The sequence below is a fragment of the Vicia villosa genome, linkage group LG7 (genome assembly GCF_029867415.1).
Source record: "Vicia villosa cultivar HV-30 ecotype Madison, WI linkage group LG7, Vvil1.0, whole genome shotgun sequence".
Classification (NCBI taxonomy): domain Eukaryota; kingdom Viridiplantae; phylum Streptophyta; class Magnoliopsida; order Fabales; family Fabaceae; genus Vicia; species Vicia villosa.
In genome coordinates, this window is record NC_081186.1 from 96,674,960 (window position 1) to 96,689,157 (window position 14,198).

General features: G+C 32.4%; 2 protein-coding genes across 2 annotated transcripts; one reads left to right on the forward strand and one right to left on the reverse strand.

Annotated features, from left to right (window-relative positions):
- The first annotated feature begins 3,377 nt into the window (after positions 1 to 3,377).
- LOC131616028 (triacylglycerol lipase 2-like) lies at positions 3,378 to 9,388 on the forward strand. The gene is made up of 13 exons (XM_058887248.1): positions 3,378 to 3,582; positions 3,659 to 3,731; positions 3,826 to 3,890; positions 4,134 to 4,246; positions 5,602 to 5,719; positions 7,647 to 7,748; positions 7,841 to 7,981; positions 8,075 to 8,185; positions 8,282 to 8,425; positions 8,515 to 8,555; positions 8,676 to 8,755; positions 8,860 to 8,955; positions 9,040 to 9,388. The coding sequence occupies exons 1-13, from the start codon at positions 3,463 to 3,465 to the stop codon at positions 9,357 to 9,359; spliced, it is 1,524 nt and encodes a 507-aa protein (XP_058743231.1). The 5' UTR covers positions 3,378 to 3,462; the 3' UTR covers positions 9,360 to 9,388.
- Positions 9,389 to 10,906: 1,518 nt separating this feature from the next.
- LOC131617913 (triacylglycerol lipase 2-like) lies at positions 10,907 to 13,094 on the reverse strand. Its single transcript, XM_058889180.1, has 9 exons — positions 12,843 to 13,094; positions 12,626 to 12,727; positions 12,382 to 12,522; positions 12,179 to 12,289; positions 11,935 to 12,078; positions 11,774 to 11,814; positions 11,603 to 11,682; positions 11,428 to 11,523; positions 10,907 to 11,350 (listed from the first exon to the last, which is right to left on the reverse strand). Exons 1-9 carry the CDS (start codon positions 13,017 to 13,019, stop codon positions 11,031 to 11,033), a joined length of 1,212 nt encoding a protein of 403 aa, XP_058745163.1. The 5' UTR covers positions 13,020 to 13,094; the 3' UTR covers positions 10,907 to 11,030.
- Between the last annotated feature and the right edge of the window lie 1,104 nt (positions 13,095 to 14,198).

Sequence of the window (14,198 nt, forward strand, 5' to 3'; positions counted from 1 at the left end):
ATTGTGATATTCTTTAATGCATAACATTTAACAACAATTGTTCTAAACAACCATTGTGATATGTACATTGAATTTATTATAAATAATGTGGAATGCTTATTTCGCTAAAGTTCACTAAATATATAAGCTATCTTTCAATCTGATCTAGAACATTATAATATGACAACTTAAGTTATATTAGAAGAACAAGTTACACGTTCAATGTTAGACAATAATTCTTCAGCTCTTTATCCGCATTTTGCCCTTTAACGGTTAGAACTTGGTTTAATGCTCCTAGTTCTTCAACCTTCCATTTCTTCACCTCTAGTTCATTTTGCAACATATTATTTACTTTGCAAACAAAATTAGAAGTGGAGGAAGGGACGGTTGAAGAACTAGAAGCGTTAAACCAAGTTTCAACGATTAAAAGACGAAATACAGATAATGGGCGGAAGAATTCTTGTCTAGAATTGAACGTGTAATTCTTTTTTAATATAACTTTATCTATCATATTATTATTTTCTAATGCAATCCAAAAAGTTATATATTCGACGGTGTTTAAAACACACTCAAACCGCATAATATATAATAAATTTATCTTTCAAACAAACATTAGCAATAACATACATCAACAACGAACTTTAAACAACATACAAGATACAACAAAAAAACTCTTATTAAAAACAACAATATTATCAAAACATAGCATAAACTACATACAACATAAATTTTTTATTAATAACAACAACATAGCAACTCATAAAATGTTTTAGAAACGTACTTGTCCCATATTTACATCCAAAATGAAAGGAGGATGAAGCTGAAGTGAGAGCTGAGAACTTGTGTTAATTTTGAATGAATGTCATTATGGTCTTTCTCACAAGTTTGCATCGATCACTTTATCTTCATCCTCGTTAATTTTTTCATTCATCATTCCTACCTTCAAGTCAAAACAAGCAGAAATTTCAAACATTATGAAACAACTTACTGAAATGTAAACAATAATACATAAATTTTTTTGAAACATAAACTATTATAAAGACGAACTTGTAAGGTAGTCATTTCTTAAGATTTGATGCAACAAAGGTAACCCTTCGAAGAAGACGAGTTCAATTCATAAGTTTGGGATTTTCATAGGAGAGAGACGAGTGACAGAGATGTTAGGTTTTTGTTTTGAGAGAGACGAGTGAAAGAGATGTTAGGGTGTTCTTTTGAGAGAGACATATCTTATGTACTGAAGCGAGGAATAATTTTGCTTATATATAAATATGTAATACCTTTCACCTCGGTTGATAATACGAACCATGAAGAAATGATTGCACTCTACACCATGGTTGAGTATAAGAACTGTGATGATATTCAAGGTCAATCACATTTAGTCATGATAAATGAAAAATTGTTGGTGCTATGATTCAAACATTTTCACTCTAGGTACACTTCACTAGGTTTGTTATGTTGGAACAAGCACAAAGCTTGTTGGTGAATCAATGGAGAAAAATGAAGAATTTTAGAAGATGGAGAATATTGAGATATTGAGTGAGAGAGAATAATTAAGGAAAATTATAACAAATGACATTACTTTTGACAAATATTACATGAAGGATATTTATAGGACATAACAATACAAGTTGGAACCAAAATAGACCCATAAAGCCGCAGGAAAACAACATATCTCTCGGGAAATCGATTTTCCCAAACTAGGTAATCGATTTCCACAACTGAAAATCTAAAAATAAAACAATTCAACTCTCAAGAAATCGATTTCCAAAAATAGGGGAATCGATTTCCTCTTCGCAACTTTGAAATTTCAGACTTCCAAAAGTGCTTTTTCAATAAGCTGCTTTCCACGAAATAGTCTCAAAAGTGCATTTGAATTATCAAGGACTTCAATACACCACCTTAATTCAAATGCTCAAAGTTCTTCATACCTAAACTTGTCACTAGGTTCTTGAAAACCACATTTGTTACACCTTTCATTAACAAATCTGCAATTCATTCTTCGCTTCGATAGTATCCTAATTGCAACTGGCATGCACACACCAGATAACTCAAGTAATGAAACTTCATATCAATATGCTTGCTTCTCCCATGTGCTATGGGATTCTTAGCAAGACAAATAGCTGAAACGTTATCAACCAAGAGTGTGACAGCTTCTTCCACCTTGCTGCCTAACTCTTCTAGCAAATTCACAAGCCACACAGCCTGGAGAGAGTGTTACCACAGGTGCCTTTTTAGAACACCAAGAGACTGATGCTCCTCCGAACATAAAGACAAAACAAACCGTAGATTTGCGATCGTCCTTATCTGCGCACCAATTGGAATTCGTGTAACCGAGCAATTTGCATGTTCTCCCGTGTCAGTTGTTGGAAAAAGAATTTCGAAGCCAAGAGTATCTTTGATGTATCGTAGGATTCTCTTAACTGCTGTCAAGTGATATACCTTCGGGCTCTCCATGAATCTACTTGTTATACTAACACTAAACGCCAAATCTGGTCGTGTATTGCAAAGATAACGTAACTATCCAATTAATCACCGATATTGCGTTGGATCCACATCTTATTCATCATCACTTTTGGACAACTGTAACCTCCTATTCATCATCACTTTTGGACAATTGTAACCTTGCCTCAGCCGGATCAAAGAAAGTATTTTAAATTTACAAAATATTTCTAATTTACAAGAAACATCACTTTTAGTTTAGAAAATATTTATAAATATTCTTTTTACAAGAAACTTTAATATTTATTTTATATTTAATATTAATATATTAAACATATTTTCAATGATATATTTATATGTAAATAAATATTCAAACAAAAATCTCTCCAAGAAGTTAGTTATTTAATTAATCATAAATAAAAGTTTAAAAAATTTAGTGTAAAGAGATTTTTCGTGATTTTAGAAAATTTCAAAATTCAACTTTGAAATTTTAGTATAAAATTAAATTTTATTTTAAAAGAATTATAATTTAAACTTTTTTTAATGATTATTAGTTATTTTAAAATTTGACAATATTTCAATTCACCTCATAATACTCTTAGAAATCTGACGCAATTATATGCATGTTTCTTCTTGATATATATTAGAAATCACATTTTTTTGCTAAAATTTGAGTTTTTCTGAGTGTATTTACCGAACAAATCAATATTGAATAAAAAAAATGCTTCTAGAGATACACCTCCGATAGTCGAGGACATTTTAGGAAGAACCCGTGAGGTAGATTAAAAGTTTCTCTAAAATTTAATTATTTAATAAAATTAAAATAAAAAACGTTATATGAAATTAAAAATAATTAAAAACAAAAAATTATAATTTCAAGTCAGCTAAAAAAATCCAATTCAAGTGACAAACGTAAAATTGTAGTCCTATTTTTATTTTCTGATTTTCCATATCTCCAATTCAATATTGATTGATTGGGCAAAAAGTAAAAACAAACTCAAAAGCTATTTATTTTTCCTTTGAAAAAACGCAGTATAATGCATTATGCAGCGCCTAAGGAATTTGAGATTGAGATCAATCTCAAATTCAGCTTCCGCTGCAAACCTAAAACGCAAATCTCTCAATTCATGGGCCGCAATTCAAGAAACCTACTTCTCCACCAAGGTTCGTTCCTTCATTCTTCTTCTTCCTCTCTCTCTCTCTCTCTCATCACTTTCTCTCTCATCATTTTCTGTTACAGGATACGTTTGAGAGACACCGAGTTGTTTTCACCGTCGGAACTTCCATTGCTTCCGTCGCTACTGCTTTCCTAGGTTTGTTCTCTCATAACCTAATTTGATTATATTATTACATGCTTATATTTGTATTTTTTTAAATTAATTTTTTTATTTTTGTTTCGAATTTTAGGTTATTCGTTGCGTCATGTACATGATACCAGAGTTGATGAAAGGCTTCAATCCATTGAACATGCTGTATATATCTATTTATTTTTTATTCATTTTTTTTTATACTGTTTTTGGCAATGGACACCGGAAACACCACACTGACAACGAAAATAATTTGAAAAAATAAATATTTTAAATGGTATCACAAGTGTCGGTGTCGGTTTTGGACACCGGCACAGACACATCTTTTTCCAGAGGGGTGTCACTCCGATGGAGGTTTTTGGTTTTACTTGCTTTGATTACCTATATTTTGTTTTTGTTTATTGCTAGATGAAAAGCAATGTAAATCTTCAACATTCTGAAATCAAAGATATTGTTGGTCGTCCTGGAGGTTGTAGTATTCCTGCTTGTGCAGCCACTGCTGGAACAGCTTTACTTATAGGGTTTGTTATGTTTCCTTTTAGTGACCCTTGTGCTTAACTATGTAAATTGATCGTTTTTATAGATAAGTTGTTAGTGGTTAATTTGTTAGGGGGAGGGGGATTTGTTAGTAGGAGGGATTGAACCCAGAATCTCTGGTGTCCCAGGGCTTTCCGTTGAGCTTACTCCTTGGGGACTTTGTGAATTTTTCCTTAACATCATGTCACTCTTGGCTATTACAATCTGCTAACTTGTTGTTTAGTGTTTGATGTGTCCATTTATGATTTTTATATGGTATCATTTAGTTTTATGAGTAGACATGTTGAAGAGATGAAGATGTTGCGTTGAATGTGTGGTAAGACTAGACATGATAGAATTAGAAATGAAAATATTAGAGAGGGTGCTGGGGTAGGACCTATAGTTGAGAAGATGGTGGAAAATAGACTTAGGTGGTTTGAGCATGTAGAGATATGACCTGTAGATTCTGTGGTAAGGAGAGTATATCATATGGTGAGAAGTCAAACAACTAGAGGAAGAGGAAGAAGAAGACCTATAAAGACTATAAGAGAAGTTATTAAGAAAGATCTCGAGATTGACAATTTGGATAGAAGCATGGTCCTAGATAGAACATTATGACGAAAGTTGTTCCATGTAGCCGACCCCACTTAGTGGGATAAGACTTGGTTGTTGATGTTGTATCATTTAGTTTTATGACTTTTATCAATAAGGTAGTTGAAAGTATGACTAGAAAGAATATTGATTGCATTTTTTCAGAGAACTTGCATACAAGTATCAATATTAAAGCAAGATCTCCTCATCACAAAATTAAATTTGTTTTATGTTGTGTCAACCAACTACGGATGCTATGTACTAGCCCCAAACACCGATGGAGAGATATCGTAGGGTTAGGAATTATAAAGACCTACATGGTTTTTATTGATTTAGAAAAGAATACGATAGAGTACCTAGAGAAATGCTGTGGAAGGCATTAGAAAAGGAAGAAGTTTGCATTGCTAATATTTGAGCAATCAAAAGTATGTGTTAAGGGGTCATGACTAGTGCGAGAATGCAAGTAGTTTTCCTATAACTATATGTATGTACTGAAGGTCAATTTTAAGTGATTATCTTTTCATCCTGGCTCCAAAACATGTTTAATAAACATATAAAAGAGAGTCTCATAATGCATGTGCACAAAATGATTTAATGAGTAGAAGGAAAATTTTCAAATTATGTATCATGCCGACTAGATGTTAGAGTCTCGGATATGAGTATCACATTTGCATATTTAGTGTATTGAGTGTTGGTATTTTGCAATCAATTAATTCAATTGTTTTAGTTTTCATTTACTCTTAAATTTTAACCTTTTGCTGATATCCAGGTATGGCTTGGGATGGAGAGGTGGAAGCTGGTACACAACAAAGAAGTTCAGAAAGGAACAGATGAAATTGCTAGGACAGATTAAACCTAGAAGATGGCAAATGCTTGGGAATATAAAAGCTAAAGGGTGGAAATTCCAGTTCCCTAGAAGATCCAAAGTGCAAGATACTGCAGTGAAAACATCTGAAACAATAATAAAGGACGCATCCTCCACGCACATTGCTGGAAAATCCCATTAGAATTTATGCATTGATTAGTCTTCCAATATTATTTTGGCCTGCATATTCTTCATCCTTCATGTGATAAGTGTCTAGATACTGCTGCGTTATTTTGATTATTAAATTTACAACGTAGGAAATACACATACATTACTTTTGGGGTTTGACAAAAAGATCTCACAATTTTCAGTTTTGTTGATTCAACTTTCATCAATTTTAAAATTGTTGGAATAACAATTTTGTTTTCACTTTATATGTATAAGCTCTTATATTGTGAATGTGAATGAAATGGAGTGATTCTTTGGTAAAAAAAAAAAAATACATTTGATGTTATTTTTTTTATGGTTAAGTTGTATAACTATCAAATTTCACCTCTTAAATGTAAATAAGTTGGATGACATGAGTTCAAATTTGCGTCTCTGCAATCAGATATGTTATTTACTTTATTAGTCTCAAATAAAGTGAAATGCTCAATTAAAGAGCAGGGTGCGAATGTTACATATACATTTAATTTCCAAAATGTTGATTATCAAATTTTGTAATACACTATAATCATTGGATTAGATTGATATAATGAATCCTATAGTGTGGGAATATTCAAACTAGAAATAATTGATGAAGGTTTTGAGCTTAAGGTTTATTATGTTTTCACAATGAAATCCTTTACCATTTATTTGGATGTTTGAAACTTTTTTTGTAGTATCAGGTTGAGGGTGGAGAATGAACTTTTGATCTTTTTATTAGAACCTTTTAATTCACTCATTCCAACTTACACATCATGTGCATTTTGATCTAATACTGTCAAGTGTCATTGGTTATGTTTCCCACCTAATATAAGTTATAGTATAGGTAAAAATATTAAGGAGGTGTATAACATATATTTTTTAACGCAAGATGTATAAAGCTAATCATAAAAAGTTACATAATAACTGAAAATAATAATATTATCTTAAACTAAATTAACCATTATTTAAATCATTGAAGAATGTCAAAAATTTTGTATGTTGAGTAACACTTTCTTAACAGAGGCTACCAATTGCATAAAGTTTGAAGTTTAAGTATTTGTTAAGCTTAAGCCATAGTACATGTACAAACTCATGCTTCTATGATAAGAAAAGCCTCTAGTTTAAGTTTCCAATACAAGGCCTTGTTTGGTTTGTGATAAAAAAGGAACTATTACACAACATTTTCTTCATGGCACATGTTTTGGCTTTTTATATGCACCACATTTGTATGGTCATAGGTCACCTCTCAAATTCATAACCATCCACACATTTCATGTTAAGCTAAGAAATCATGTCACCAAAATCCAAAACTCTTATTAGTTTAATAGTATCCGACAATGATGACCCCACAAATGCATTTTTCTAAGCCACTATATGTCCAATCTATTGACAAAAAGGTGGTTCAAAACTCCTCATGTGAATAACTTTTTTAACTTTTTTTTTTTTTTTCCCTTCCTTTGTTATTATTCTGTTTTCTCTTCATATAAATACTGTCTGAATTAGGAACATTAATTCATCAAAAAATAGAAAATGGCTAAGATTTCACTCTCAATAACACTTGTGATTCTCTTCTGTGGTTTAAGTCTTGCATCAAGAACTAAAATATTACCCCACAGAAGAACTATTACTGCATTGGCACCAGAACTCAATGATGGTGTTTGCTCATCACTAGTGAAAACACAAGGCTATGCTTGTGAAGAACACTTGGTATGTACTGTTCAACATTGCTTTCATCTCTTTCTGTTTTTTTGATTAAAATCAACAACTTTTAGAGAAATTTAGTAGCTTCTAACTAGGTTCTATGTGTATGTAATTGTTTTTAGGTGACAACAAAAGATGGTTATGTTCTTAACATGCATAGAATTCTACCAAGGGGGAAACCTGGAAGTAACATACCAGTTGTGCTACAGCATGGACTATTCATGGTTACTAACAAATTTTGTTTTTTTTCATGACTTTTTGTTGTTATTATCGTTGTTGATGTTGGAAATTGATGTAATGTTATATGTTTTTGTAGGATGGTGTGACATGGTTATTGCTACCACCAAGTCAATCTCTTGCATTCCTTTTGGCGGATAATGGTTTTGATGTTTGGATTGCTAACTCGCGTGGAACCAAATATAGTTATCAACATACATCCTTTTCTAGTAACAGCTCGGTTAGTCCTCGAAATTGAAAATCTCTGATTCTGTTAGCACTTTTAAGTAGACAAATTTGAGTCCATTGCTTATATGAGGTTTCCATTGTTTAGGATTACTGGAATTGGTCATGGGATGAATTAGTTGCATATGATCTTCCTGCAACATTCCAGTATGTGCATGATCAAACTCGACAAAAACTACACTATGTTGGTCACTCTCAGGTGATTCATTGGTGAATTTTTTCATGTTTTCACCTCTCCATATGTATAACTCAATGTGATATTAAAGAATGAAGTTTTTTGGATTATCTTATGTAGGGAACTTTGGTTGCATTGGCTGCTTTTTCGAAAGATCAACAACTGGACAAGTTGAGATCAGCTGCCTTGCTTTGTCCAATTGCTTATGTTAGTCAGATGACCTCACAAGTAGCTAAAAAGGCCGCCGATAATTTCATTGCAGAGGTAACTATTGCTAATCAAAGAAAATAGATATGATTGTTACTCAAAATTCAAAATATTAACATCGAATATACGTGGTTCTTTCTCAACAGACACTGTACAAGTTGGGAGTTTTCGAATTTAGTCTGAGAGGGTAAGTACTTATTATTTTCCGTGACACATTAAACAAATATGTGACTAGTCTTATGATGCTGATTAATCGTGAGTTCAGAAATATCGGCTTGAATCCATCTCTTCTTTAATGTTTGAATAGGGGATCTGTCGTAAAGTTTCTTAAGGACATGTGTACGGGAACTTCCATCGACTGCAGCAACTTGTTTACATCTTTCACAGGTTTTATGCATCTTCCAATTTATCAATAGACACTCATTAGGTTTCTTGCTAAAGTTTATTTTGTCATCATATCACCTACATTGATATTATTATTATACTTTCAGGTCCGAATTGCTGCGTAAACTCTTCGTTGATAAACACCTTTTTGGATCACGAGCCTCAGCCATCAGCAACGAAGAACGTGATCCATTTATCTCAGAGTAAGTAGTCCTATTTTCCTAATTAAAATATCATACATGACAACAATATGAATTGAATTTGAACTCTTATGAATATTTTAACAGTGATCAGAGAAGGAACCGTATCAATGTTTGATTATGAGAATCAAGACGAGAATATTCGACACTATGGACAATCAACTCCACCAATATACGACATGACAAGACTTCCGAAAGAGCTTCCTCTTTTTGTTAGTTATGGAGGTGCTGATGCGCTTTCTGATGTTAAAGACGTGCAACTTCTGTTAGAAAGTGTGAAAGATCATGATGCAGATAAGCTTGTGGTTCAGTATAGAAATGATTATGCGCATGCAGATTTTGTTATGGGACAAAATGCTAAACAAGATGTATATGAACCTCTCATATCTTTCTTTAAGCTTCAGTGATATTTAAAGAATATATAGTACACTACACACCTTATAGAATTTTTCAGAATTATTTTTTTCATGTTGAAGATACTCATAGTATTGAAATCTCAGAGAATGTAAGGATACAGAAGATATTGTTAATAAAGGAAATTCTTATATACTTTTCTGTTTTGTGGATATCCTCACTAGAGTTTCAAAACTTCCAACGGTTCACCATTTGTTTTGCATCTTGCTGCCAATCCAGTCTACCACAAAAGGACAAAACACATCGAAGTGGATTGTCATTTCATTCGCGAACAAATACAGTCCATGACCATTTCCACTTCTTACATACCAACAAAATAACAACATGCTGATATCTTTACCAAGTCCTTAGGGAAGAAACCGTTTCATGACTTGCATGGCAAGTTGGGAGTTCACAATCATCAGTCTCCAACTCAAGGGGGAGTAATAGAGTATCATGATTGATGCTAATTGATTTTTATTTTATTAGCATATGTACAGCCTGTAGATACTATATATACCCATGTAATTGTTTCAACAAATCAATTCAAGGGAAATACAATAAGTTCCATACTGAATTCTATCATATTCCTAAAGATGATATACTATTTCAGTTAACAATTCATTTTCTTGTTTGGCGCGAAACGCCCGAAGGAGGTGTGAAGTGTATGTGGATACTCCTAAAGAAAATGCTCCTTCGTGTTGATCCCTCCGAATTTCCCCATCAGAAAAGGTCAGATTGGACACTTTCTCGTGTTCAGCCAATTTATCAAACCTTTACGCTTAATTATAGAACAATTTAGCTTGGCTTGTAAATGGACAGAAGGAAAGGAAATCATGATCTATATATTTATCTCATGATGAGTTTGATCCTCATTCTGTTTATGATGATCTTGATCCTCATGTTGCATATCTTGATGATCATGTTCCTCATGTTGCATCTCATTATTTCTCCCGTAATAAGCTGGAATTTAATTATCATGATTAGGTAAAGGAGGTCGTTATGATTATCCTAAATAGGAAATGCAATAAGAATTAAATCATTTCAAACAGAAAATTGTTTGGACTCAAATGGCAAAAAACTCATTGGAATCAAATGAGTTTTTAAAAACAAATCGGGTAAACTATGGTTTTGTGATGCTGATTATGCTATAGATATGATTGAAAGGAAAAACACTAGAGGTGATTGTAACTTCCTTGGAGACAATATAATTTTGATACTGTTATTGATTTTAATGTGTATGAAGAAAAATATTACGAAAGGTTTGATGATGCCAGACAGGTTCATTCTTCCAGGAATGGATTGTAGCTTTGATTTGAAGTCATTCTGTTTGGCTGAAACAAAGATAAATAAACTCTTAATCACCAATCTATTCTGTCCGAAAGCTATTTCATGAAATGCTCAATTCAGTTAAGTGCTGCATGCACAATTGTGATCGAGTTGGATTTGTCGCATGACATGAGACATGAGTTCCTCAAGGATATCTCATGGTTATGAGTTATAATCTAGCAATTACATCTTTGGAAGTTTTTGGAATTTAACTGAGGAAGTCCACAAAACCAAAAAGTATATAGGAATTTCCATTATTAAAAATATCTTCTGTATGCTTACATTTTCTGAAATTTCTGTACTAAGACTTTCAAAAAATCCTATAAGGTGTGTATTACTATATATTCCCTTAAATATCACTGAAGCTTAAAGAAAGAAATGAGAGGTTCGTATACATCTTGTTTAGCATTTTGTCCCATAACAAAATCTGCATGTGCATAATCATTTCTATACTGAACTACAAGTTTATCTGCATCATGATCTTTCACACTTTCTAACAGAAGTTGTACATCTTTAACATCCGAAAGAGCATCAGCACCTCCATAACTAACAAATAGAGGAAGCTCTTTCGGAAGTCTTGTCATGTCGTATATTGGTGGAGTGGATTGTCCATAGTGTCTCGTATTTTCGTCTTGGTTCTCATAATCAAACATTGATACGGTTCCTTCTCTGATCACTGTCAAATATTCATAGAGTTCAAATTCAATTCCTTTCTTATGAAACAAGCAATTCTTCTAGAATATGAGCACTTACTCTGAGATAGGTGAATCATGTTCTTTGTTGCTGTTGGCTGTGGCTCGTGATCCAAAAACGTATTCATCATCAAAGGGTTTACGCAGCAATTTGGACCTGAAAGCATGATGATAATATCAATATAGATGATAACTGTCAAAAAGGACCTTTTTCTAAATTGGAAGATGCATAAAACCTGTGAAAGATGTAAACAAGTTGGTGCAGTCAATGGAAGTTCCCGCACACATGTCCTTAAGAAACTTTACAACAGATCCCCTATTCAAACATTACAGAAAACATGGAGTCAAGCCGATATTTCTGAACTCATGAATAGTCATAATCATAACATTAGTCTTATTATACTTACCCTTTCAGACTAAATTCGAAAATTCCCAACTTGTATAGTGTCTGTTGAAAAAGAACCACGTATTTTCAATGTTAATATTTTGAATTTTGAGTAACAATTATATCTATTTTCTTTATTTTTGGTGTAAACGAAACAATGTATCTATGATTAACAACGGTTACCTCTGCGATGAAATTATCAGCAGCCTTTTTAGCTAATGGTGAGGTCATCTGACCAACATAAGCAATTGGACAAAGCAAGGCAGCTGATCTCAACTTGTCCAGTTGTTGATCTTTGGAAAAAGCAGCCAATGCAACCAAAGTTCCCTGTAAAAAACAATCCAAAAATCTTCATTCTTTAATATTGCATTGAATTATACATATGGAGATATGAAAACATGAAAAAATTCACCAATGAAACAATCACCTGTGAGTGACCAACATAGTGTAGTTTTTGTCCAGTTTGATCATGCACATACTCGAATGTTGCTGGAAGATCATATGCTACCAATTCATCCCATGACCAATTCCAATAATCCTAAAAATGGAAACCTCATATAAGCAATGGACTCATATCGGCCTACTTAAAAGTGCTAATGTGATTGAAAATTTTCAATTTCGAGGACTAACTGAGCTGTTACTAGAAAACGATGTATGTTGATGACTATATTTGGTTCCGCGCGAGTTAGCAATCCAAACGTCAAAACCATTATCTGCCAAAAGGAATGCAAGAGATTGACTTGGTGGTAGCAATAACCATGTCACACCATCCTACAAAAAAACATACAACATTACATTAATTTTTTCCAACATCAACAACAACAAAAACAACAAAAATCATGAAAAAAAAAAAAAAACAAAGTTTGTTAGTAACCATGAATAGTCCATGCTGTAGCACAACTGGCATGTTACTTCCAGGTTTCCCCCTTGGTAGAATTCTCTGCATGTTGAGAACATAACCATCTTTTGTTGTCACCTAAAAACAATTACATACACATAGAAACCTGTTAGAACCTACTTTTTTACTCTAAAAGTTGTTGATTTCTAATAAAAAACAGAAAGAGATGAAAGCAATGTTGCAAAGTACATACCAAGTGTTCTTCACAAGCATAGCCTTGTGTCTTCACTAGTGATGAGCAAACGCCATTATTGAGTTCTGGTGCCAATGCAGTAATAGTACTGCTGAGGGGTAATATTTTAGTTCTTGATGCAAGAGTTAAACCACAGAAGAGAATCACAAGTGTTATTGAGAGTGAAATCTTAGCCATTTTCTATTTTCTGATGAATTAATCTTCCTAATTCAGACATTATTTATATGAAAAGAAAACAGAATAAAAACACAAGAAGGGAAAGATAAAAAAAAAGTTAAAAAAGCTATTCACATGATGGCTTCTGAACCACCTTTTTGTCATAGTGGCTTAAAAAAATGCAAATGTGGGGTCAATCGTTGGATACTATTAAATTACTATGAGTTTTGGATTTTGGTAACATGATTCCTTAGCTTAACATGAAATGTGTGGATATGGTTATGAATTTGAGAGGTGACCTATGAAAAACCAAAACATGTGCCTAGTAGAAAATGTTGTTTAGTAGTTCCTTTTTTTGTTTCACAGACCAAACAAAGCCTTGTATCCAAATAAGGCGTTAGAAACTTAGGCTAGAGGCTTTTCTTATCATAGAAGCATGGAGTTTGTGCATGTATTATGGCTTAAAGTTAACAAATAAACTCCAAATTTTATGTAATTGGTAGCCTTTGTTAAGAAAGTGTTACTCAACATATATTTTTGAACATTTTTCTTTCACACTTATGGTACATGTCACTTACCTTATAAATTTTTTATTTAATACTTCACAAACATTCCATCTCTCCAGTAATTCAAAAAATTTACCAAAATGAGTTCTATCACTATTTTTTGGCAAAAGGTTTTGTTATTGTCGTGCTTGTATGATATCAAATGTGGTTATTGGTGTTAATGTATAGAATATTGATAATTGAGACCTATTTATGTGAGATGAACATGTGCTCTATGGTGTCAATGACCACAACGATGAGAACAATCACCAAGATGAGAACATGACTGACTGATAATGAGAGTAAGAAAGATGGTCTAGTGACGCATCTTGTTCATAATATTAGGGAACCATTATATAGAGGTATCTGCGAAGCAGTTTAATTTTTTTTTTTTTTTTTAATTAATCTGATCAAAAGATAAAATTATTCATGTTTCAGTTTAATTTTTAGTGACGGGTTAAAAATATGTGACTTGATCTGATCAAATTTTATACGATTTAATTTGTATTGGTTTTTATGTTTTAGACATCTAAATTACAAATTATGAATTTCTTATTAATATTATAAAAATACTATAAAATAAAAAGTTTGAATATATATATATATATATATATATATATATATATATATATATATATATATATATATATATATA